The 27,178-nt window shown below is 38.7% G+C and overlaps 1 protein-coding gene across 1 annotated transcript; it reads right to left on the minus strand.

The window, feature by feature from the left end:
* Positions 1-23,487, minus strand: PDGFRL (platelet derived growth factor receptor like). The gene is made up of 6 exons (XM_060778569.2): positions 23,262-23,487; positions 19,086-19,380; positions 11,297-11,448; positions 8,081-8,374; positions 2,413-2,552; positions 1-1,436 (listed from the first exon to the last, which is right to left on the minus strand). The coding sequence occupies exons 1-6, from the start codon at positions 23,314-23,316 to the stop codon at positions 1,248-1,250; spliced, it is 1,125 nt and encodes a 374-aa protein (XP_060634552.2). The 5' UTR covers positions 23,317-23,487; the 3' UTR covers positions 1-1,247.
* Positions 23,488-27,178: the final 3,691 nt, after the last annotated feature.

Raw genomic sequence — 27,178 nt, forward strand, 5'->3', positions numbered from 1 at the left:
TAAAATTTGCCAACTATTTTATTATGTGTACATGTATTAAAAATCAAGATTGCCATCAGCTGTGATGCTGATTGTAACAGTTTAGTAGTATATTTAGGATGATGCATTAATACACTATGGTTTTGACAGTAAATATAAACACTTCCATGCTAATACCTAATTCTGCTGAGGGAGGAAAGGAGTTAAGATAAAAGTTATATTTCTTACTGCTAAGATACGTACCCTTTTGTGAGTTAACATTGTACATTATTCTGTTTTTCCGTTCATGTATGCACAATAAGCTAGACCAAAAAATGGTCTTAACATTCGATGAATTTGATTTAGACCTGATGACAGAAAGATTTATTGTAAGAACTCATGGCTTTAAATATATATGGATTCTTATTAGCACTGTGTATTGCTTCAGTATTCAAAGTAGGATAAAGACAATGGCTGAATTCATAAGTGGGCTTACGTCTGTGAGAAATATAAATGAGCAGTTTATTAACATCCATTCTCATCCAAGGGCTGCCATGATGTTATTAAGGATAGGCACCAATTGCAAAATGACAACTAGTTGAGTGAGTGATGTGCACAGCCATGGTGTGTGATGAAATCTGGACACTGTGGATACTGGATAGAAAGTGCTAATGCACAGTAGGAGAACCCGATTGCCTGTGAGGAATGCCCAATGTACAAGGAGCATGAGAAATGTCTAATGTATACAGCAAGCGCCAATGGGAAGTGTCCAATGTGTAGTCCAATGTGTATCAGAAATGCCCAATGTGCATCAGGAACATGCTTTGAGATACTCTTGCTGATGTCTGGATGCATGTCTTCAGAATCCACTAATGGTTTTACTGCATTTCTACAACACATTTGTAAAGTTACACAATATATATCATGATGGAGAATCTTAGTCCTCAGCAATGTTTACGGTGGACCACCTCAAATAGGTCTGTTCACTTCTAAAATGAACACACATGGAAGAAGAGCAGATAATAAAACTAGAAAAGTGTTTGAGTTCCTTAAAGGCACTTATGTGAGTTCATGGTACAGCAAATTCTGGACTAGGGTTTTCCCATGCTGGACTTTCACCATCAGTCGCGCTCTTTAAAAACCACATGTTTGCTTGTCTATTACTCTGTGATACAAATCTAATATATTAAGATTCTGTTCCCAGTCATTTCCAGGTCGGCATTTAAAGCAAGCCAGAAGCAGTTCAATCCTTTTCAGGTTCAGTTTTTCTAACCTGAGAGCTCAGTATGTTAGATCAGTTCAATGTATGTAGCTAATGTGGTCTGGCCTCGAAGGTTTTGAGCTATACAAATGTAGTTCCCAGCATCAATGGTCTCAAAATCTTCAATGGTAATAACACTTTCAGAGATCCTTGTGGTGTGACCAATTCCTCTGTCGATCAGCCTCCAAGTATCTTGCATAATCACAGGTCTTTCATACTATTTTGGTAGAAAAAAAATAAAGAAAACAGTAACGGTGTTCAATTTTTTTGTAAAATTGTATTCTACTTGTGAACATATAATCTGTGTAGGAGTTTAATTTGAATTGCAGATCTATTAAAGAAAGTAGCCTCTTGTAAAACACTATCTCATTCATTAGTGTTTCGTACATGTGGTATAACCAATATCGACAAACTTTAATCTTTCAAAGGTGAGAAGGATCTCACAAGTATGAAGGGTCACAAGTGTGTTTCAAAAGAGAAACCATGACCAGTACCATCTTGGTTAATCCCAAGAAGAATATCATAGGTCTATTGTATGAATTGTTGAGAAGTGTACCAACGCATAGATAAATCCCATAGATTCTAAATGTCTGCACTAGTTCTGATTAACAACAAAATGTTTTAGCATTTTTGAGATCCGATAAATCTGTTAGAACACTCTGCACTCACACTTAATTTGTTAAGAATATATGCATGTCACTCCCTCACACTTACAAAACTAAAAATATTAAGCATGTCACTCCCTCACACATACAAAACTAGAATAGATTGTCCTGAAGAAAAGCAATCTGGATGTTTATCTGTTGAAGAACAGATGCCCCAAACTCCCTGTTTTCTAACAGGTTATAAAACATTCTTGATAGTTATTTGAGTAACCTGTTCTTGGATCCTAAATGCAATCCTTTTAGTCATTTTCAAATAATCTGTCCCTTCTTTGTCATCTGAAATAGGGATGGGCAGTTTTCAGTCTTTAGGTCACACTTTCTATGTTTTTCCCAGGCTATGTGATAATAAAAATTAGGTCAACATGCAACATTATCCCCACACAATATATGTATACCCTCGAGACTATTCTGTCTGCAGCTAACAAACTTCCTTCGTCCGTTTCAAATGTCAAAGGTTAATTCCCAAGCTAGTTGTTGCATACATCATTCACTATTTGGGCTTTAGAGAAATAAAGAACAACAGCTTACCTCTTGCCCTGGATATACCCAGTTAAACTCCACTTCTACCTCTGGGTCTCCCAACACAGTGCACAAAACACTGACATCATCCCCACCTTCTGCATTATTGGATGATGCTTTAATTGTAGCTGAAGGCGGACCACTGGGAACTGGTGAAAAAGCATAGGTGAGATAAAATGAAAAGTTCAATATAAATTCTGGTGCCATTGCCAATTAAGAAAAAGAAGTCCACATGTTTTGTGACTTTTACTCAGAGATACAGGGATAGCTTGATTAATTTGTTCTGTGACCGAGCTCTTAACCCAAGCTGCTCTTATTTCAAAGTGAATTTTCCCACTGAAATGCAATGAAATGATCTTAATCTGTTCTACCCACCCCCCTTTTTTGTTGCGTGTTTTTAAATAAGAAAATGTACTTTATAAATAACAAATAATCATGAATAATAATGCTCATATATAATGCTCATGTATAAATAAAAATGTAATGTTCGTTTGTGGGATTAACATAACTCAAAAACTACTGGACTAATTAACACCAAATATGGACACAATACACCTATCAGGCCAATGAGTAACCATCACTCATATAAACCCTGAAAAACACAGCAGAAGAGACTTTAAAAGCAAAAAAAACACACATTGCAACGCATGCACAGAACCACATATATACACATATATACAAACATATACACACACAAAACACATATATACATAGACTGGGTCACAGCAATGCGTGGCAGGGGATGGCTAGTAATGTATAAATGCTCATGCAGCAAAGACCCACTGCACTCTCCATTCAATGACTGAAACCTAGATGAATGGGCACTCCCACTTTAGTTCATGCAGCAGAGTTCCACTGCATTCTCCATTCATTGCCTATAGCATAGCTGAATGGGCATTCCTCGTTCAGTTCATGTGGCTGAAGCCACCAGTACTTCCTGGCCCAGCATGTGTGCCAGAGGTTGATGTCACTCATAAGTCTAGAATGTCATATCTGTACTGTAGGCCAATTGAAAGGCAAAGGCTTACAACCCAAGCTATGCCCTGAAATATAGTGGCAAGGCATAAAGCCAATCTTGAAGTCTGAAACAAAATGAAGGCCTTGAAGTACACTGACAAAGACCCAAAATCTGCCTTGAGGCCTGAAACCAAATGGAGGCTTTCAAATACTGGCAAAATATAAAGTCTAACATGAGGCCTGAGACAAAATGGCGCCCAACAAATATACTGGCAGAGGCTTACTGCCCAACATGAGGCCTGACCAAACGGAGGTCTCCCAATATACTGGCCAAAGTGTAAAGCCGGACACAAAGACTGCAATAAAATGAGGGTCATGAAATATACTGAAAAAGGCTTAAAGCCTAACCTGAGGCCTAAATAAATGGCAGTTTTTCAATATACTAGCAAAGGCTCAAAGCCTGAACATGTGGCCTGTAACTAAATTGAGTCCTCCAAACATACTGGGCTTAAAGCTCAACATAAGAGGCCTGAAACAAAGTGACATCCAACAAATACATTGGAAAAGGCACAATGCCAAAATGATGCCTGAATGCTGACCAAGGGCTGAAACCAAACAAAGCATCCAAATATATTGTCCAGAATTAAAGCCTAACATGAGGCCTGAAACAAAATAGGGGTCTCCCAACACACTGGCAAAATCTGAAAGCCCAATATGTGGCCAGCAACAAAATGGAGGAAGCTGGCTAGGATTACTGGGAGCCAAATTCCAAACCACACAGAGGGCCTAAGCCCACCCATGCCTGGCTTGAAGCCAAAAAGTAGGCTTCCAACAAATTGGGCCTTTCCCTAACTTGAGGCATGCCATAAAATGTAGGTCTCAAGTACTGTAAAAGGGGGTGGGTGGGGGCATGGACAATGTGATACCATAATTAATGTATAGGATTAAATAAATAGAATTAATTCATGTACAGAACTGAGGCTGAGGCAATGTGACTCCCTCCAAATAATATCTTGAGCCTGAGTTGAAGAGTTTTACTAAAAACTAGCTTTCCCCTGCCACGCATTGCTGTGGCCCAGTCTGGTGATCTGGAAAATAAATTAATATGTTATATGTTATTTCTTGCTGTTTCTTTTCCAATGTTGATGGGGAGATTATTTGGTTTGCCTACTCTGAAACATGCAACATATAATTGTCTTTCTTTAGGGGTCCTTTTCAAATCTAGGATACTATATCTGTGTGTGTGTGAATCATATATTTCTATCTATATCTATGGCTGAATAGCTCTTTGTCAGGAGGGCTCTGATTACATTTTCTTGCTCTGGTGGAGGGAGTTGGACTCAATGGCCTTAAGTATTTTCTGTTGGTCATGGGTTCCTATGTGGGAAATTTGCCCCAATTCTGTCGTTGCTGGGATTCAGAATGCTCTTTGGTTGTAGGTGAACTATTATTATTTTTTTGTTGTCACTTCTAGTGTGAGAGAATTGGTCGTCTGCAAGGACATTGCCCAGGGATGCCTGGATGATTTGATGTTTTGTCATCCTTGTGGGAGGCTTCTCTCATGTCCTCGAATGAGGAGCTGGAGCTGATAGAGGGAGCTCATCCGCCTCACCCCGGATTCAAACCTGCGACCTGTCGGTCTTCAGTCCTGCTGGCACAGGGGTTTAACCCGCTGCGCCACCCCAGTAACTACAACTCCCAAATGTCAAGGTCTATTTCCCCCAAACTCCATCTGTGTTCATATTTGGGCATATGGAATATTCATGCCAAGTTTGGTCCAGATCCATCATTGTTTGTGTCCGCAGTGCTCTCTGGATGTAGGTGAACTACAACTCCCAAACTCGAGGTCAGTGCCCACCAAACCCTTCTAATGTTTTCTGTTGGTCAGTCCTGTGGGCCATGTCTGGTTCAATTCCATCATTGGTGGAGTTCAGAATGCTCTTTGATTGTAAGTTAACTATAAATCCCAGCAACTACAACTCCCAAATAACAAAATCAATTTTTTGAGTGATGGTCACTCATTGGCCTGATAGGTGTATTGTGTCCAAATTTGGTGACAGTTCGTCGAGTGGTTTTTGAGTTATGCTAATCTCACAAACGAACATTACATTTTTATTTATATAGATGGGAATGTGCCTTCTCTGGGCCAACCCAACAATGTCCGCTTGGTGCAACGATGCGGCTGCAACAAGAACTGTAGCAAAGTATGTGAATCTCCTATTTTGCACTCGGCCTGTGTGCAATCGAAACTACTCCTGAAACCACTTACACTGGATGGCAGCCTATGCTATAATTGCTAGCTGACACAATGGAAATGCATGCCTGGCCTAAATGAAATGGTCGCTCCTCAGTGTTGGTAGAACAAGTTCTCTGAACAACATGGCTCCCTTACTTCCATGCAAGCTCTCTGTAAACCATGAGCCCAGGCCACAATAAAATGGACCAAGCTTGAGGTACCAGACAATGGCCTGCCAACTACCAAGCAGGCTTCCTGCTAGCCATGAGCTTAGGCCTGAAATGAAAATGGCCATCATGTTAGTGGGGCAGAGAAGACAGAGAGGCCTGAATGGGGTGAAAAAGACAAGGCAAACCAACATAAAATGGCCGTCCACTACCACCAGAATTGGAAAGTTGAGGGAGCAAGGAGGACAAGCTCTAGTCTAAAATAAAGGCTAGACTCCTGCCCCTTTCCGCACATTGCAACACAAAGCAAATTATTAGTCATCTGAGAGAGAAATGCTCTAATTTCCCTGCCAATCACCAAACTGGAGGCCGCAGCCTGATCTCCTGTTTCTGCCAGGAGCCCAATATCCTGCTCCCAGTCTCTTGCAGAGATAAAGCAGACTGACTGGGGGAGGGGGAGCAACCTCAGATAAGCTGGCTTCTTCAAGGGGTCCTTCAAGTCTGGTTCCTTCATGAGATTCTTCAAAAGCCCTCCCGCCCCTTAAACTTTGCTCAGCTGCGGATGGTGTATAAATGCACATACACATGGAACAATAAGAAAAGAAAAATCAACTTTCCGTTGCAGTCTAGGTTTAGACTGTGTCATGGAACTGAAACAGCCTTGGTTTCCTTACTGGATGATCTATGTAGGCAACTTGATAGGGGAAGTTTGTGCCTGTTGGTTCTCTTGGACCTGTCAGTGGTCTTTGATACCATAGACCACGGTATCCTTCTGAGATGCCACATGGGAATGGGGCTTGGAGGCACTGTTCTGCAATGGATCCAATACTTCCTGGAGAGTCATTGGAGGACTCCTGCACTACACTATAGCTAATTACTGTTTTGGGATAATTGTAACCAAATTACTTTTTTTACCTTGTCATATTCATCAATGTCTGCTACATTCTTTTCAAACTACACTGAAGGTACACAAAACAAAGGAAAGAATTTCCATCGTAAATTTATTTCAGTTTCTTAAATGTTTAACTGTGACCTGGTTGCCTTCCAATAGTCATCTGATTTCTGTTTTGAATTGTGCTCAACCATGGAAAATGGTTTCAGTGGTGCCTATCTCCTTACCCACCACTTCAGTGGTGCCTATCCCCTTACCCACCACTAACCATCTCAACTGGGCAACTAGCTCAAGGATGTTCTGATGGCATCTTCCCTAGAACACCAACTAAGTCCACTTTATTCTCACCATTTCCAATTAGGAACAGCAAGAGAAACCCACTGCAGACTGTAGTGGTTCGTCCAGTGCTGCCATATATTGTTCCAGCATGCTTTTCCGGAGCTAGTTCAGCCCTGGAATGGAAATAGAATTCCCAACAAGGTTCCAAAGCTTGCCAAATACATAATTATCCAAAAAAGGGGAGGTGGGGCTGAACTATTGATTGAAAATAGCAAGGGCACTTTCAAAGGTCTGCCAAGTGCTCTGATTGTGTCCTTCTTAGGACTAGCAGTTTTGTTGTTCTGTATAGCAAAAATGTAACACGAAGCAAATTCACTCTTTCAGTAATGACATTTCTTATAATTTGAAAAATGACATAGGTCTTTGAAGTGCAGAAGTGCCTCCAGGTAAAGAAAATGTACTCTCTTGGGCATTTGAATTTCTTGAGGTATTTTAGCTCTTTGTAGGTTTGTTAATGTAATTTATGTAATTCCCTTTCCTTGTGGCAAACCAATCAACATACCACTATTCCCATCTTTACCTGATGAGAAGAACTAAACTGAAGTAATTGTTACAACCATTTCCAATTTATGCAGTTAATATATAATACCATGTACAGGCAGTCCTCAAGTTACAAACATCCAACTTACAAAAAACTCATAGTTAAGAACGAGGTGAGACAACAGAAAGCGAGAGAAATCTATACCTCAGAAGGGAAATCCACTCTCGAAAGAGGTGTTATCATGGGGGAAAGGTGTCTTCACTGAAGCTTTATCACCAATCCTTGTTTCCTGGCTGGAGTTACACTTAAAAAGTACCTTACATACAAATTCAACTTAAGAACAAACCTATCACACCTATCTTGTTCGTAACCTGAAGACTGCTTGTATAGTATATATGTACAAATCAACCTCATCTGTAAGTTGAAGACAGATCTTGGAATCAAAATTCTGAATTTTGATATGATCCATGGAAAAGTTGTGTGTCATTCCATGGATTGGAGAAAGCACCCTCCCAAACATTCAAAAAGACTGGAAGCAGCACTTCAGCAGATAAAATTTTACTTATACATGAGTGTATAAGGCAAGTTACTTCGCCTTAATTTACCTTCAACATAAAGTAACTGGTACTTAATGGAAATCTGAGGAGCTCCTCGTGATTCAGCTCTGCAGTAAACAACTCCTTTCTGATCAGAGGTTGGGTGCTGATAGACAAAGCCCTTCTTAATGTCATAGATTATGTTGGTTCCATCCACTTTAATTTCTTCAGCTGGAAACTCTTGATGCAGAGTTACTTTTGCTGTTGGGCTGGTCACGCGGCAAGGAATCACTGCAGGTCTATCTGGGTTAAGGTAGACAACTTCAAAATAACTGGGAGATGGAACAAAAAGCTCCCCTTTATCTGTGTAAAGAAGCAATATCATGCATATTACATGTCAATGTGTTAAAGTTCTGATTCTGATATCTTAGCAATCATATCAACCATGAAATAAAAAGATTTATAACTACAATTCCAATGTCTGGGAACTAGATATTATCAACTTCAAAAATATTAAGATTTCTATTTTTCTTTATAATATAATCTGACAAACAAATAAAGCACAGGAAATTTTACGTAAAAAAAGGTTTGTTTATTTCAAGGTAGCTATGCTATTTCAAGCATTTCGACCATTCCTTCCTCAACATTTGTAACACACTTTGTTTGGTAAAATAAAATAAAATAATTACATTTATATAATCATGAAAGCATGATTTGGTGATGTTGTTGCTGTTGTGTGCTTTCAAGTCATTTCTACCATGGTAACCCATGGGATTTTCTTGCCAAGATGTATTCAGAGGGGATTTGCCTTTGTCCTTTAAGATTGAGAAAGTGTGACTTGTGCAAGATCACCCAATAGGTTTCCACAAGTGAGCAGATTTTAACCTAGTCCTAGTCCAACACTCAAACATTTATATAAGGGTCTTCAAACTACGGCCCGGGGGCCAAATACGGCCCTCCAAGGTCATTTACCCGGCCCTCGCTCAGGGTCAACTTAAGTATGTAATGACTTGAAAGCACACAACAACAACAACAACAACAATCCTATCTCATCATCCAAAAGCAGACCCACACTTCCCAATGAAATACTAATAAGTTTATATTTGATAAAATTGTTCTTCACTTTCATTATTGTATTGTTCTAAAGTGTTTTTTGCACTACAAATATGAAGCGTGCACTGTGCATAGGAATTCATTCCTTTTTTTTTCAAATTATAATCCGGCCCTCCAACAGTTTGAGGGACTATGACCTGGCCCTCTGTTTAAAAAGTTTGTGGACTCCTGCTTTATACCATGCTACATTGCACATGTCTTAATCTAGCAATTACTTTCATACTTTCAGTTGCCACAAACACTATCCGTGGTTTGAACTAATTTTTGCTTATTATCTCCCTACTTGGTGTGCTGCTCATGTCATGCTGAAGTAAAACTTTGCCTCTCTCTCCCTCCCACAAATTGTCCTTTTCTCCTGCTTTATGGTTGAGGACTTCTGGGACTGCTATTTCTGAAGAAAACAGGACACACAGAAAAAACTCCCATTCTCCTACTATAAAACATAGTTTAACTAAACAAGTAGTAATTGTTATTAATTATGTAATGTGTTAGGTTATTAACAGTTTTTTATACTGTAGCATTGAATTTTTGCTGTTCTTATTTGTTGTGAACCGCTGTGAGTCGCCTTCGGGCTGAGAACAGCGGTATATAAGTAAGGTAAATAAATAAATAAATAAATAAATATCCTCATTTTCTTCTAGAGAGGGACTTGGGGCACTTGCTTAAAATTTGCAAGTCTGAAAGTTCTGTTCTAAGTTTATTGACCTCAAAAACTCACAGGATCTTGACATGTACAAGGATACTGTGAAATAACTCCTCAAAAAATCCTCAAACATGATCTACATGTATAAATAATAATTTTCCCCTAATTGTAATGGGATTTCAACCTATCCAGTGTCCTAACACTGCAGTCATAAAAGAAGAGTAAATTGCCTTCCAATGTCGATATGAAAGATTTTTTTCAAATAGTTCATCAAGTGGGAACCAAGTACTCAAAGGAGAGCCTAATATATACAACATAATATCTAACATTTGCTGCACATCCTACAGAAATGTATCCACTATGTTTCTATTAAAAGATATTATGAATTTTAAAGCCCATGAAGTCCTTTCAGTTCTGAGCTTGTGACAAACAATGGGTTAACTGATTGAAGTAGGGCAAACCTGCTTCACAGAACTGACCTGGCTAATCTACTATAAATAATAATAATAATAATAATAATAATAATAATAATAACAACAACAACAACATTATTTCTATTCCACCCTATCTTCCCATGGGGACTCAGGGCTGTTTGCAACGAACAGCGGTCAACATTCAATGCTATAAAGTGCAATCAGAAACATAAACAATCATAACTCAAAGTAAAACATACTAAACTTCAACATCAAGCAACAGTGAAACATTACAAAAAAATAGGTATGACATAACTAAATTTATGTTTTAACAAATAAACATTAAAGACATCTGATTGCTGTGAGTTTTCCAGGCTGTATGTCCATGTTGCAGAAGTATTCTCTCCTGACATTTCGCCTACACATATGGCAGGCATCCTCAGAGGTTGTGAGGTCTGAGGCCATAAGACCTGGAAAACTCACAGCAACCCAGTCACAAAAGCCTTTGACAACAGATTAAACAACAATTTAAAAACTAAAGTAGCAGGCCATTTCCATATTCTGTTTCTGTTATGTTTGCGCCAGATGTTTCATGTGTCCTCCTCTCTGTATGCTTGTGAGCATAACAAGGTATTTAATTGTTTTTAAGTAGAGTGCAAGGAGGTGGCCGTTTTGATCTTTTTAGGGAGGGAATTCCAGAGGTGGGAGGCAACCACAGAGAAGGCCCCATCTCTTGTTCCCAAACATGTATCATTTTGTGACATAGGAATTCGGTTTTACTAGAAAACTGGAGGTTAAATCAGCACCTTATGAGAGATATGGACACATACACAGTAATAATGAAATGTATGAAGACACAACATATCTCATAAAAACCTTTCATTTATTTTTTTAAGATATGATTTATTGCTTGTTTCATACAGACTCAGAGTTCTCATTGTGTTTGTGCAACACACCGCCACACTAATGTGTCAAGATACACAATTTGGAAAGCTCTGGTAGAGGGGAAAAATCAAAGTTGAGGATCCGGGATAACATATAATACTGAGATAGCAAAACAAACAAACAAACAAAAACCTTATGTGTTAAATATTGTATTTGGAACCATTTCATTACCTGAAAAAAATATGTAAGTTGAACCTGTTTTTGATTCATCCTTCTTGCAACTGTACCCGTTGCAGACCAGTTGCCAACAACTGTATTCACCAGTGTCCGCTGCAGTAGAATTTCCCAGGGTCAGCTGACCATATTTGTCATGTTGCCTGATGCTAGTAAGAACAAAGACAAAGCACAAACAACCTTAGTTTTTGCTACTTTTTTACTCTCCTATTATTTTGTTCTATTATTTGATTTTCACCTCTATTTTGCTTACCAATCTTTGTCAGGTATCAAATGAAAAAGTGAAACAAAAACATTTTTTAAATGGCATGAGCTATGTTGATATTTTAGGATCAGTATCAGTCAGTCTTTAGGAGTATTTGTGTTTCCAGTAAGACTTCTAGGAACAGGCAGATGAGAAACCTCTCCTTGTATCTCTTTACAAAGTTCTATATAATCATTTCCATATCAGTGTTAACACACTTCCTGTCTCTTTCAAAAGAGCTTATCTTGTAAAACAGGTCATGCAATTATTTCAATCAGATCTCTATCAGTTTGGGGTTTTGTTTTTGTTTTGTTTTTTACTAAAAATGAATTTTATTTCAAAATTCAGTTCTATGACACACTAATTTGAGCTTTTAGCAAATCTGAGGTATAAATGACACTGGAAGATGTATGCAACCAAAAATATTCATCCTTCTTAACTGCTTCACAAACACTTTCAATTAAACATCACTGGTTATATATTGTTGATGATACTAATGAATGAATAATAAGAACAAGAACTACACTTACACCCTTGCAAGTGTCTTTGGAATCAAAAGGACAAACACCATAGTTCAATATGGAATTTGTTCACTTATATAAGGAATCTAAAGTAATATCAAGGGTAGGTGTCAATTTTGCATATGCTCTGGGTTTTATTGGAAGTGTTACTAGCACCCACAAGTGGCAACAACAGGGACAGTTTGTTTCTTTCAAATGTCTTCTGGCAAAACTTGAATATGAGATACCTATACTAAAAAAGAATCAATCTAGTATTTTATCTGATTTTTTTTTTTATTCCCAAGCTCAGGGGCTTGCCTGGTGTAGCTATGAGGATTATCTTTCACATAACCTTTATCTAAGCACCCGGTTGTAGAACTAGCACAAAGCTAAATACTTTGACTTTAATTTGTGGTTTTGATTTCTGCAGAATAAACTATAAGATGTTCAATGCCGAATATATACAACACTGAGAAGCATTTCCCCTAATTGGGCATTTTTATTCAACAAGTAAACAGTCTGGTAACTAGGGTTAGAGTGCTCACTGCATGAAACAAATTAAGGTCAGCCATTAATTTACTAACTCTGAACATCGAAGCCAGCTAGTAATCAATATCAGTTTCTCGGTGAAGAATCTAATTTTTAAAAATCTACACAGCCATTCTGATTATGCCTGTAAATTAAAAGATGCACTGCAGATAACTTTAAACAACAGCAGCAGTTTATTTATTACTTTTCAAAGGAAGAGATATGTTAGTTTGTCACAGCATAAAAAGATTGTGCGAGAAGGAATCTAGCATCTTGAAAATGAACTAATCTCTTTTACCACAAGGTTTCATAATGTTAGTGAAGCCCTGATAACTGAATGACCCATGCCTGGCATATATGTGAACTGGAAAATATAGCTATGTTTCACAATTTCCTCTGTAAAAGAGAAAGTTACGAGTGGCATCCATCTACATTTAGATGTATCAGTTTTATATTTTTCAAAGATCTTGCACTATTATCTTAACATACTAAAACAGATATGGGAACCTCTGAGTGTGATATTGTATAACTTTGGTTGCCATTAGTCCCACCAAGTACACCAATAATCAGGAATGATGAGAGAATTATATAATCCAACAACTTCTGGAGGACCACAGGTTTGCCTTTCCTGTTTTCAAAAGTAGTCTAAAAATTTCTAGTACAATGTTACAAATGTTGTGAAACCCTTCAGTTCCTTCCTACAGGCATCTGCATTTCTGTTTTATGTATGAAAATACTTCTATTTGTTCATGAATCCTTTTGATAAGGTCAAGATCAATGCTACTCAAAGTGGTAGTCTGTTCGAAGTCTGTGTTTGCTGCCTGCCTGCAGCAAGTTTCCAGGAAGGAAAGAAGCTGTTGTACATAATGAATAGAAAAATGATATAAGTCCTTAGCACACTTGGAGAAAGACTCTGTCAGACCCCCAATTCAGGCAGTGTAAGACGCACTGGTTTAGACTATTACAGGTAAATTGTATTTCACAATTGTATTTCCTAATGATGGTGGATGAGATCCTGCATCATCCTGCATAGTTACAATATTTATTGACATAGCTATATGTCCCAATTCAATTCTTCAAAAACGACCTTAAGAGCCTGGCAGCCACACCAACCAAAGAAGTTTCAAGGGAATAGAACACTGAATGATAAGATATTCCATCCTATGTGTGTACCCCACTCCATTCCTTTCAGTTTGATGTAGTCATTATTACTGTTTTCTGGATTATGCTATTAGCATTTAAACCTCACTTTAAATGTCTTTATTTGTATTGTTCAAGTCTATTTTATTTTGTTCTCCAAAGTCAGATCAGAATTAGTTTTTTCCTAGTGAGAAAGCAGTGCTTCAGATCCCTATACAATTACATGTCTCTATTAAAGACATAGAGAAGCAGATGTTGTGTATAAAGAATAAGGACAAATACTTATTTCTTTTAAGGTATAGATATTCCAAAATGTATTCCTTCCTGGCACAGTATTTGCTTACTTTGACTCCAAATTTTGAATTTTAAGATGTACAAAACAAAGCTCTTCCCCAAGCACATTTTAAAAAATTGATCTAACACCATTTGTTTATTTGTTTATTTCTAAAACAAATACTACCGAATTCCCTAAATACTTACTTAGAAGGGCTTAGAAAATATGTTATTTAAGAGGGGCTCATGTCCTCATCAGGGTGTGTTAGGTTGTAGTTTCAATGTGATAAGGGTTGCTCTTATCAAATTCCTGGTCCAAATCTATGTGAGACTCAAAATAAGAAACAGGTATTTCAAGTGCTAAATGTTATTTCTTTCAGTAAATACTAACAGCCATCTTAAGTAATTTAAAACAGCCTGTAACCCCCACTGATTAATCTGATGTATACACAACTGTCTAGGATTTAGTTTTTTGATTAAGATAGTCTAAATGACAGTAGTACAGTTCAGACGTTCTTGTGACACTAGCACAGGGCCAGATGGTCTGGGCGAGCTAGCATTACACACATACTACGGTATCTGCCAGGGATTAAATATTCTTCATAGCTCCTTGAAAATGTATGGCATAGGGTGCAAGTCCTTCATTTTTGCAACCTAGCAAAACATGACATCTAGCGGAAACTACTCCAATTGCTATCTTTGATACCTAATCTTTTAAAATACTCAAATGGATTCTTCCAGATTGGTCTAAAAAGATTGAGGACATTCAAGATCATTCCTTGGCATTTGCAAACTTTTAAGCACCATGGTGTCTGTTCATTCTATTTCTTTTGGAAGACACTTTATTGGATTTTTTTTTTTGGATCTGTACTATTTTAACATATTGTAAAAAAATTGGGGGCATAGCTTGTCAAGGTGATTCTATAGTCTTAAAAGCATATTTTCTCCTTTCCTTTAAAATCCCTCCTCCAACCGTTCAACTGCAAAAGTGGTATTTCACTGTTGTACTCAAATATCTCAACCTCCCAACATATTTGACCCATGTAAAGGAACCCAGTGAAACACCAACAGTGCAAGTATTTTGTATGAAAGCCATAGAGCAAGGAACGTCATATAAAGGAGTATTTGCTATACTCCTTTCTGTCAACTGCTCCCTTCTAGTTTTACTGCTGACTAACCGCCCTTCCAGACAAGCCCTATATCCCAGGATCTGATCCCAGATTATCTGGCAGTGCGAACTCATATAATCCAGTTTAAAGCAGAAAACCTGGGATCAGATCCTGAGATATAGGGCCTGATTGGAAGGGCCCTAAGTGGGAGGTAGCCCAGAAGCTTTGTGCTTAACTTAAGAAGAGTGTTTGCTTCCCAGACAGCACTGTGTAAAGTTCAGCTTGTTCTCCCTTTGCCTCCCCTTAAATAAATAGTCACATGGGCAAATAAGATATCTGGACTGTTGATTCCAGTAGTTGCTTTTGATAAACTTCATTAATCTAAAACTGAAAAGAAATTCAAACCACAAGAAAGCAAAATGCAATCAAGAAGAACAATTTAGCAAGATGGCATCTACATATTACATGTTAGAATTCTACCTGTGTTTTCTAATGATGCTAAAAAAAAACCTAGGCCTCATCTAAACAGCTACATAATCTGGCATAAGAAACGGGTTAGCCGGGGCTTCCAAGTGATGCTCCAGGCTAATCCATTTTAACGTGGAATAAACCTGGTCATGTAGGTTTCTTCCAGGTTTCAAAATACTTGCAGAGGTCTGGATCTAACCAGAAGATCTGGACTTTTGCAGGAATGGAGGCGGAGGGGATTGCCTCCTGGGCTCATATTGTGTTAGATACAGGTTCCAATGTGTGCAATTGGAACAATGGAAATGGTTTTCCCTTTTCCATTATCTCCTGCCCTTCCAACACCAGAAAATGATGGAGAGGGTAAAATAGACTGTTAAATAGGGTAAAATGTAATGTAGGTGAGTTTCTGCCCAAATTAGATTAAAATATCTTCAATAAGCAAATCATTTTAAATACAGGAGAAAGATCCTTGATTCAATTCTCTGTCTAAACTTAAGTTGACTAAAATTCCAAAGATAATCCGAGGATGGCACAAATTTCTTGTAGACATTCTTTGCCAAATTTTCAATACACATGCTTCATATTTGAGGAGCTAATGTCTTTCTTCTCCTACAAATATCCTATGGGTCGTTTTCCTAAGTTATTGAAGCTACTTCTGCTACAATCACTTTTCTGGAGGCCCTCCTTTGTTTTAATTTTGTGGCATACTGATTGCTGATCTACTGGTGATATTCAAGCAACTGGGCCTTGTGGACTCCTCGGCTGCTTTGAAATTCTGTATCAAGACGCTAAGATGCTGTGAGCAGTGAATGCTCACAAGTGATGACACATTTTTGACAACAGCAAATTTCTGCTTGTTCACAGTATACTTCACAGAGACCCACAGAAATAGAAAATTAGATTTTCAGTTTGTAATTATGAAATTGATATTGCATAGCTAGCATTAAAGCCAAGGAGCATGAAAAATCTACTTTGGAATGCTCAAATTGAAATAAGCTCTAATCACCACCAATGTAATTAGCAATTTCGCTTCAGCATTAGTAAAGGCTACAGAGGTGCTTAGCACTGAAAGGATTTATAATATTTCAACTGTCATATTAGTTACCGTCAGTCTATTTCTTTGAAACAAACACTTCCAGCTAATTGGCAGCTTGGATGTTACTTAATATATGTTGTAACCTTGCCCTATTTGAAGAACAGTTTCTCCTGCATGAAACCGTTTATGTGTTATATCCGGCATTCAAGAATTTGTCTTACATTCAAACATCTTTTGAATTACCCAGTTTATGACACTCCCAGCCTAAGAGGTTGAACTGGCCATTGATCAGTTTTGCAGAAGTAGATCTTTTAAATCCACTGGGCCTTTATAGATACATTAAAATTCTGCTAATTATAGAGTGATGCAACATTTAACCCACTGCGCCTCCGGTGGCGCAATGGGTTAAACCCCTGTGCCAGCAGGACTGAAGGATGATAAAAACATCAAAAATCATCTGGACGTCCCCTGGGCAGCGTCCTTGCAGACGGCCAATTCTCTCATACCAGAAGTGACTTGCAGTTTCTCAAGTCGCTCCTGACACGATAAAAAACCTGCATTTTTCTTTCTTTTCTTTTTTAAAAGGTAATCTTGACACCACCTTGGTGACCCATTGGGAAATTGAAAAATAGAAATTTTAAAATGTTCATTTTAAAATTGGCTTAAATTATTTTTAATTGAAGTATAACAATGTTATAGATTTTGTTCATTGAGAGCAAAGCGCCTGCATGCGATATTGGTTTCAGTGGAAGTATTAAGTGCATAGGATGAAGCTGAAAGACTATGCATAAAATGAACATGGTTTTAGTTCTGGGGAGATATATATATATATATATTGCAGAACAAGCCAAAATAATGCTTAGAATTTGTATTCAACATAAGAAAATTATATCCTTTGTGGCTCTCCTTTTCAGGATAAGCTTTTGAAATTTAAGGAGACCACTCCGCAGAGAAAAAAGAATTCCTTATTAATGACCCTCTCTTAAAGAAACCCTCTATTTCTTCAGCTGGAAATATAAACAGGAGGTCAGATTTATAAAACTTATTGCAAATTTGGCAGATCTTGTGTTTTAAAAGACATTTAGAAATTCACCATCTGGATTTAAAATACAGAATCTACAGATAATTTAAGTATGGAAACTCATTATTTCAAAATTTGCCATTTCTTTTTAAAATTTCATTTATGTTCTCAGCTAATGATTCTCATTTGTCAAAATATACTCTTATAGTCAGACATTCTGGCACTTCAGCAGACTACGTGTTTGAAACTGCACAAACATTCATGAAAAGTGAAGCCAGCTGTGTCTTTATACAGTATTTAATTCTCGGCAAGGTTGGTTGGCAAGCAAATTGTTTTACAGCTGCCATCTGCCATCTAGTGGTCTGATACACTACAGCTTCACCTAACTACAACATAAAAGGATTTTTTTCCATAAATTTGTTGTGTGCTTTCAAAGCATTTCTGATTTTTGGGAAGACTAACATGAATTTATCATGGGTAAAGGGAACTCTATTGCAGAAACAGTGTAGTTTCCGCTGAGTGACACAAATGACTATGTAACTTACAAAGTAGCCCTTTTTGCTCTATTTGCAAAAAAGATCAAAAAGACAAAACTAGATAAAATTATCATCAACTGCCGAGGAGACTCTAAGGGTTAACTGGACCTTCTCTCAAAATGTGCTTTAATTATTGTTAACTTGCATTGTTTTTGCTCTTTGTGGGAGCATGATTATGGTTTCTGTTTAGCATCTTTGGTGCCTGTTGCTCCAAGGGTACTATTGTGCGCATGTGATGCTTTTTGTCATGGCCTTGGGCCTGTACAATAAACGATTTTGATTTACTATAAAAACTTATCATGGGATTCTCTTGGGCAAAATTTGTTGGGAGCAGGATTGCATTTGCTTTTGTCTTGAGACAGAGAGAGTGTAATTTGTGCAAGCTCACCTGTGGGGTCTTATAGCCAAAAAAGAATTAGTACAGTTTCATATACTAACGTATATGAGCATATACCACAGAATAATAATAATAATAATAATAATAATAATAATAATAGGACTCCACCTCTCCTCACGGCTCAAGGCAAAGTACAACATTGTTAAAACACCCAGATAAAATATAATACTATTAAAATACATGTATTAAAATTCACAGAATAATGCAGATGTCAAGCTGCATCAATTCTACAGTGTAGATACACCCCAACACTGTACCTAACAGTATTCTAGGATTGGTGATTTTCTCTCTTTACTTCTTTGAAGCCTCCAGATATTTTATCTCAGAACTCATGATCCTCCCGCCCCCAACAAAGCCATTTTGTCTGAATTTTGCAAGATGCCATATGCAATACATCCAGTTGATCTTAGTTTCTTCTCCTCATATATTGCCATATATTTTGCCTGAACAAGATAATTCAAATTTACTTCCTGTCTTTCTAATTCATGAAACCTTGAATGCAACTCTTTTAATCACCCCCTTGCAAAATTTTACCTGAGTCTGGAGTCTTTAAATGAGTCATGATAAGACGGATAGCTCCATCCAATTTTATTTCCTTTACAACGCAGTTCCACACTCTGACCTGCAGAGAGGCTCATAGTAGCAGCAGGCTTCTGGAAGCGGCCTTTGTCCATCACTTGTGTCATTATAGAATGAATCTTTGGAGAAACGTCTGTGGAATCTCTCTCCTTTAATTTGGGAATTTTGGGTTTCCCTTTTTTGTTAGCAGGTTTAATTCTGTTATCTCCTGGTTCCTTGGGGCGCTTGTTCTTTGCAGGCTGACCAAGAGCTAGAATAAGAAGAAATACATACAACACAGTATCACTGACAATTTTCTACTACATTTTAAAAACCAACCAATCTGCCCATCCCACCCACTGAAAGGAATCAGGACTATCCATAGCCTGCTCATTTCTGTTAATTCAGCAAGGATGTTCAATTTTAAATTTTCATGGAGTCAAATTAGACATGCAAATATTCATTCACTATGTTCCTCAAAGGAAAGATGACACTTCCCTGTGATATCATTTATCTTTGCCAGAAGCTGCTCTTAGTCAGCACTCCTATATGAATATTCTTATATATGTGCTGACGAAATGCAGTTTTATAAAAAGCAGTAGAAAACTAGCTGAGATTATACAGTAAACTATGAAGGAAACTAAACTTAGACCTTCTAGTAGTACATTTACATCCTCTGAAATAGACTTCGGGATTAAAACTGTTGGTTATCTTTAATTCTTTTGAAGTAGGGCTGGCCTCTGCATTAGGTAAAGAGGTCACATCAAGCACCAGATTTGGGATTTCATGAAAGAATAGAATATCTTTAGTTATTAACCTAGTTTTATTGTATTCTTACTGCCAGTAACTGGGGGACTGCTAATGCAATTTTCTGCCTCATATGCCAAAATAATTTGGCTTGGCTTGGCTGGCAGTCCTCCTTAGCTTGGATGAGTGTATGTGAAAAATTTGCTGCTTTTCAGGGAGAAAAATGATGCGGATTACTCTTGTTTTGCAGAAAATAAGAGAACTAACCTTCCTATTAACGGCGCCTTCTATACAGCCAGATAAAATCCAGATTATCTGCTTTGCACTGGATTATATGACAATGCTGACTCATATAATCCAGTTCAAAGCAAATAATGTGGATTTTCTGCTTTGATAATCTGGATTATATGGCAGTGTAGAAGGGCCCAGTATTATATTCATGGCAGTGAGGTTCCAGTCTTATCATTAGGCAAAATGGGGAATTACCTCAGGCAGAAATGCAAAGATGAATCCTCTCCTCTTTGAAGCATTTTCCTGTGAATCCAAACTTATATACATATATGAATGGAGAGGACCAATATACAGCAAGGGTACAATTCTGGTATTCACAGAGGGCCCTGGAACCAAATCCCAGTAGGTACTAAAAGCCTACTGTGTCCTTCCAAGATCAATTGGGATTGCTCTTTTGGGCCTTTCTACACAGCCCTATATCCCAGAATATCAAGGCAGGAAATCCCACATGATCTGAGTATGGACTCAGATAACCCAGTTCAAAGCAGATATTGTGGGATTTTCTGCCCTAATATTCTGGGATATAGGGCTCTGTGGACGTGATATTCTGGGATATAGGGCTCTGTGGACGGGCCCTTTGCCTGAAAACATCTACTTTTTTAAATAAAAGTATAATCTGTGAAATAGCTGTTACAAATAATGAAGAAAACAATTAAGTATACAGATGATTATTATGATTCAGAAAAAGGGAGCTAGGAGTGATTAGACATGACCTATGAAGATGGAGATGTGCCACAATTGTTATATATATAAATTGAGCTTTGCTGGCTATGCGGATGAAATGAGGGAAGAGAAATTCAACTCTCTAGAGGAAAGACAAAATATAAAAAATGACTTCTTTCTTAATGTGTACCTCATGTACCTTGTTAATGCTAATGGGACCTGTTTTTGAAATGTGGGCAATTGTTAACTGTGTAAAATTAACCAGTGGTTAATTTTATTCCCCCACCTACCCACTACACTATGGGCACTTCCAGACAGGCCCTATACCCCAGGATCTGATCCCAGGTTTTGTTTATCCCAGATTATCTGGCAGTGGGGACTCATAAAATCCATATTAAAGCAGAAAACCTGAGATCAGATCTTGGGATATTGGGCCTGTCTGGAAGGGCCCTATGAAACACAATTTTTGTTTCTGGGTTATACCCAATTGGTTCTATCATAAAAACACGAGGAAAGTTTATTAAACTTCAAAAACTATGTTTTAGAGGATATCCTGCAGCACATTTTGCTATAGTTTTTTGATGAATATATTATCAAGTCTCAGCCAATTCAACATGTTTGTGGCAGGCACAAAAGTGAGGTTTCTGGAGTATAACAACTACTTTCAAAGTAGTTAAAAGTAACACAATTTAACAGGAATAACACTTTCAAACCAAGAACAAAATTTGTTACAAATTTTGTTACATAAAGATAAAGGTTTTCCCTTGACATGAAGCCTAGTCATGACCAACTCTGGAGAGTGGTGCTCATTTCGATTTCTAAGCTGAAGAGCTGGCATTGTCCACAGATGCTTCCTAGGTCATGTGGCTGGCATGACTATGTGGAGCACCGTTACCTTCCCACTGGAGCGGTACCTATTGATCTACTCACATTTGCATGTTTTCGAACTGCTAGGTTGGCAGAAGCTGGGGCTAACAGCGGGATCTCATCCTGCTCCCTGGATTCAAACTGCCAACCTTTCGGTCGGCAAGTTCAGCAGCTCAGCGGTTTAACCAATTGTGCCACCGGTTACATCGTGTAATGTATTATTATTATTATTATTATTATTATTACCACTACTACTATAATTATTAAAAACTGCAGTAGCCAATATGATATATTGGTCTGAGTATCGGGCTATGGTTTAAGGGCCCTTCCATGCAGCCATATAACCCAGAATATCAAGGCAGATAATCCTCAATATCTGCTTTGAATTGGGGCCCCTTCCATACAGCTAAATAAAATCCCACATTATCTGCTTTGAACTGGAATATATAGACTCAAGATAATCCACTTCAAAGCAGATAATGTGGAATTTTCTGCCTTGATATTCTGGGATATAGGGCTGTGTGGAAGGGCCCTGGGTTATCTGAGTCCACAGTGCCATATAACCCAGTTCAAAGCAGATAATGTGGGATTTTATACAGCTATGTGGAAGGGACCTTAGAGTCCCGGCTCAGCCACTGGGTGACCCTGGCAGGTCACACTCTCTCAGCCTTCAAGAAAGGGGGAGACGACAACCCCTCTTTGAACAAATCTTGCCAATGAATAACAAATTCTGAGATAACACATCTTGACAGGCTTGTGGACTTGAAGGCACACAACAACCTATGAATGGAACAAAATCTATCAAACTTTCGAAAACCTGGAAAAATAAAACGGTGTCAGGCGAGACGTGCCTCAGAGCCGTGCAGTCCTGTAATAACTAAATGGAAAAGGGGGAAAAAACAAACATAAGTGTCCAAATTCTCCAAATTCTTGAACGGGGTGGAGGAAGAGGCAGAGAAAGCAAACTCAATGTTCCTGAGGCCCCTTCCAGATGGCTGTACGTATAAAATCCACATAGAACTGGATTATGTAGCAGTGTGGATTCAGATAACCCAGTTCAAAGCAGATGTTGTGGATTATTTGCCTTGATATCCTGGGTTATATGGCTGTGTGGAAAGGCCCCTAAAAGAGGGAGAAGTCCCAGATTTTTTTATGAGGGAGAAGTGCCACAAATCACCTCACATTTCGCTGCTATTCCCTGAGGAACAGGAAAAGGAGGAAGAGGAAGAGGAAGAGGAAGAGGAAGAGGAAGAAGAAGAAGAAGAAGAAGAAGAAGAAGAAGAAGAAGAAGAAGAAGAAGAAGAAGAAGAAGAAGAAGAAATAATAATTTCCAAAGGATTCATTTATTTATCCCTTAGGGGCTCCTCTTCCACACAGCTGAATAAAATACCACATTATCTGCTTTACTGGGATAAATAGCAGTATGGATTCAGATAACCCATTCAAAGCAGATATTGTGGGATTTTCTGCCTTGATATTCTGGGCTGTAGGGCTGTGTGGAAGAGCCCAGGGATGGAGGAAAGAAGGCAAAGGGAGAGAGGAGAGAAATGCCACATCCATACATCCCTGACTGGACAAACTCACCATTTTGCAGCGTTTGCTGCAGCAAGAGAAGGCAGAGCAGGAGCCAGGGCTTCATGGCGGGAAAGGAGAAATAGAAGAGTCAGGCGCCGATTTTGGCAGGGAAAAGGGGAGCTGAGGAAAGGGTTTCCAAGTTCCTCCCTCCAAGAGGGAAAAAAAGCCGGGCAAAGGATGCAGACTAACGGAATGGATGAAAGGGAGAGAGAAGGGGGGCAGCCTCTTCCTTTTTCCCGCCCTCAGCCTGAGGGATGTCCCTCAGCTGAGGGTCCAGAATGGCTCCCCTCTCTCCCTTTCACCTCACACTTATTCCAATTGTTGTTGGGTTTTTTAGTATTAACGGGGTGTTCCTTGCTCCTTACAGCTTATGAGAAAGGGGGGAGATATCTTTCTCTGAAGGGTAGAGCTATCTTAAAAGGGGGGGATATCCCTTTCTCTGAAGGAGAGAGTTATCTTAAAAGAGGGGAACATATATTTCCCTAAAGGAGAGAGCTATCTTAAAAGGGGGACATATTTTTCTCCGAAAAGGAGAGCTACCTTCAAAGGGGGAACATATAGAATAATAGAGTTGGAAGAGACCTCATGGGCCATCCAGTCGAACCCCCTGCCAAGAAGCAGGAATATTGCATTCAAAGCACCCCTGAGAGATGGCCATCCAGCCTCTTTAAACAGAGGAGCCTCCACCACACTCCGGGGCAGAGAGTTCCACTGCTGAAGGGCTCTCACAGTCTCAAGTTCTTCCTCATGTTCAGATGGAATTTCCTTTCTTGTAGTTTGAAGCCATTGTTCCACGTCCTAGTCTCCAGGGCAGCAGAAAACAAGCTTGCTCCCTCCTCCCTGTGGCTTCCTCTCACATATTTATACATGGCTATCATATCTCCTCTCAGCCTTTTCTTATCAGGCTAAACATGCCTAAGCCGCTCCTCATAGGGCTTGTTCTCCAGACCCTTGATCGTTTTAGTCGCCCTCCTCTGGACACATTCCAGCTTGTCCACATCTCTCTTCAAATGTGGTGGCCAGAATTGGACACAATATTCCAGGTGTGGTGTAACCAAAGCAGAATAGAGGGGTAGCATGACTTCCCTGGACCTAGACACTATGCTCCTATTGATGTAGGCCAAAATCCCATTGGCTTTTTTTGCCGCCACATCACATTGTTGGCTCATGTTTAAGTTGTTGTCCATGGGGACCCCAAGATCTTTTTCACACGTACTGCTCTTGAGCCAGGCATTGTCCCCCATTCTGTATCTTTGCATTTCATTTTTTTCTGCCTAAGTGGAGTATCTTGCATTTGTCACTGTTGAACTTCGTTTTGTTAGTTTTGGCCCATCTCTCTAATCTGTTAAGATTTCACTGAAGCCAGGGGATATCTTTGTCTGAAGGGGAGAACTATCTTAAAAGGTGGGGCAATATATATCCTTCCCTGAAGGGGAGAGCCATCTTAAAAGGGGGGTGGGTATACCTTTCTCTGAAGGGGAGAGCTATCTTAAAATGGGGGATATATTTTTCTCTGAAGGGGACACCTGTCGTAAAAGGGGGGATTATCTTTCTCTGAGGGGGAGAGCTACCTTCGAAGGGGGAAGATATCTTTCACTGAAGGGGAGAGCTATCTTAAAAGGGGGAGGGGATATCCCTTTCTCTGAAGAAGAGTTATCTTAAAAGAGGGGAACATATATATTTCCCTAAAGGAGAGAGCTATCTTAAAAGGGGGACATATTTTTATCTGAAAAGGAGAGCTATCTCAAAAGGGGGGCATATCTTTTTCTGAAGGGGAAAGTTATTTTAAAAGTGGGAATATATCTTTCTCTGAAGGGGAGAGTTATCTTAAAAGGGGGACACACACACACACATATATTTCCCTGAAGGAGAGAGCCATCTTAAAAGGGGGAATATACCTTTCTCTGAAGGGGAGAGCTATCTTAAAAGGGGGAATATCTCTTTCTCTGAAGGAGAGTTATCTTAAAAGAGGGGAGCATATATTTCCCTAAAGAAGAGAGCTATCTTAAAAGGGGGACACATTTTTCTCTGAAAGGGAGAGCTATCTCAAAAGGGGGGCATATCTTTTTCTGAAGGGGAGAGTTATTTTAAAAATGCGAATATATCTTTCTCTGAAGGGGAGAGCTATCTTAAAAGGGGGGAACATATATTTCCCTGAAGGAGAGAGCCAACTTAAAAGGGGGAATATACCTTTCTCTGAAGGGGAGAGCCATCTTAAAAGGGGGGAAAAGAGCTATCTTAAAGGGAGGGGGGATATACCTTTCTCAGAAGGGAGAGCTATCTTAAAGGGAGAGCATATCTTTCTCTGAAGGAGAGAGCTATCTTCAGAGGGGACATATATTTTTCTGAAGGGGAAAGCTATCTTCAAAGGACATATCCTTCCTTGAAGGGGAAAGCTATCTTAAAACAGGGGACATGTCCTTCTCTGAAGGGGAGAGCTATCTTCAAAGGGGGATATAGCTTTCTCTGAAGGGGAGAACTATGTTTAAAAGGGGCGAAAATATCTTTCTCTGAAGGGGAGAACTATCTCAAAAAGGGGGGAATATATCCTTCTCTGAGGAGAGAGCTATCTTAAAAAGGGGGGGGCATATCTTTCTCTGAAGTGGAGCACTATCTTAAAAGAGGGAGACATGTCTTCCTCTGAAGGGGAGAGCTATCACCCCTCTTCAGAGAAAAATATCTCCTCCTTTTTTTATCCTAAAGTGAAGATGTACCCAGTCAACATGTGGAAAACCCTTTGGTATCGTTGTGAAGAAGGCTTGCTCTGGCTCTACTGCTGTGAAGGATGTCATCAGGGACAACATGAAGCCTGGGGTGCAGCTGCACTGTCGAATTAACAGTCTGGCACCACTTTTAACTGCCATAGGAGTTGTAGCTTTACAAGGTCTTGAGCCCTCTCCGCCAAAAAATGCTGCAGCCTCACTAAATTGCAACACAGAATTGAGTCATAGTAAAGTGCTGTCAAACTGCATTCAAACTACAGTTCAGAGCAGAGATTTCCTAACACTTTGGTGATAGCCAAATTGTTTTTATTCGTTACACTGTTTTGTTGTAAGTTTCCAACTTGTTCTCACCAAGAATTGGGAATCTGAAAGTTAGCTGGGCACGCAACATCACCCATTGGGTCTCCATGACTGTGTCAGGATTCAAACCCTGGTCTTCCACTCAAAAGGCTCAATATTGGGGTCATCATCTTTTCCTACCATCTATGACATTACCAAGCATTATTAATTTTTCAGGATATGTCCAGAAAGGGATAGCCTAAATACCTGAAAGGCATCAGATCTTCTCTGATCACAGAAACCAAGCCCTGGCTAATGCTTCAAAAAAAAAAAAGCCAACAAATTTTAACTTTATTTTGAAAAAATTAAAAATTATAATATATATTAAACATATATACTATTTATGTCACCAATGTCATCTTCTAAACTCCCTCAGGAGAAAATGTGGTTTATATTATACTCTACTTTTCTGACCCTAATTAAAAAAAACCTTTAAAAAATAATCAGGTGTTATATCCTATATTTCATGTATGAATAATCCTATCTGCAAAAGTCAAAACCACAAATACAAAGGAATGACTGTACTGTTAAACACAGGGATAGTTGGCCAGAAACTGTTTGAAAATTAAGAACAAGACTGTTAAAATTGCCAATTAAATACACTTCCACAGGGAAGTGTATTTAATTCCAGAACGTGGAAATAACTACCATAGTTGTAAATAAACAGTTGCATCAACCCATAGTTTTTTCCCTAATAGCTAAGATATAGCTAGTTTCACGAAATGATAAAATATGTGTAAAAATGACCATTAAGATTTTTGCTTTAAGATTCCTACAAAAAAACAAAAACAAAAAACAAACAGGGACGTTGCATGAGCGTATCCCTTCCACTGTGGATGTTAAAAATAAAAACTACACCACATG

The sequence above is a fragment of the Anolis sagrei genome, chromosome 5 (genome assembly GCF_037176765.1).
Source record: "Anolis sagrei isolate rAnoSag1 chromosome 5, rAnoSag1.mat, whole genome shotgun sequence".
Classification (NCBI taxonomy): Eukaryota; Metazoa; Chordata; class Lepidosauria; order Squamata; family Dactyloidae; genus Anolis; species Anolis sagrei.

Bases quoted from the DNA above. Each gene is read 5' to 3' on its own strand.
- PDGFRL (XM_060778569.2), bottom strand. From the start codon at position 23,316: ATGAAGCCCTGGCTCCTGCTCTGCCTTCTCTTGCTGCAGCAAACGCTG. The intron at 19,381-23,261 runs GTGAGTTTGTCC...TTCTTATTCTAG, and splicing joins GCAGCAAACGCTGCAAAATG to CTCTTGGTCAGCCTGCAAAG. The intron at 8,375-11,296 runs GTAATGAAATGG...TTCTTTACACAG, and splicing joins AACTTACATATTTTTTTCAG to ATAAAGGGGAGCTTTTTGTT.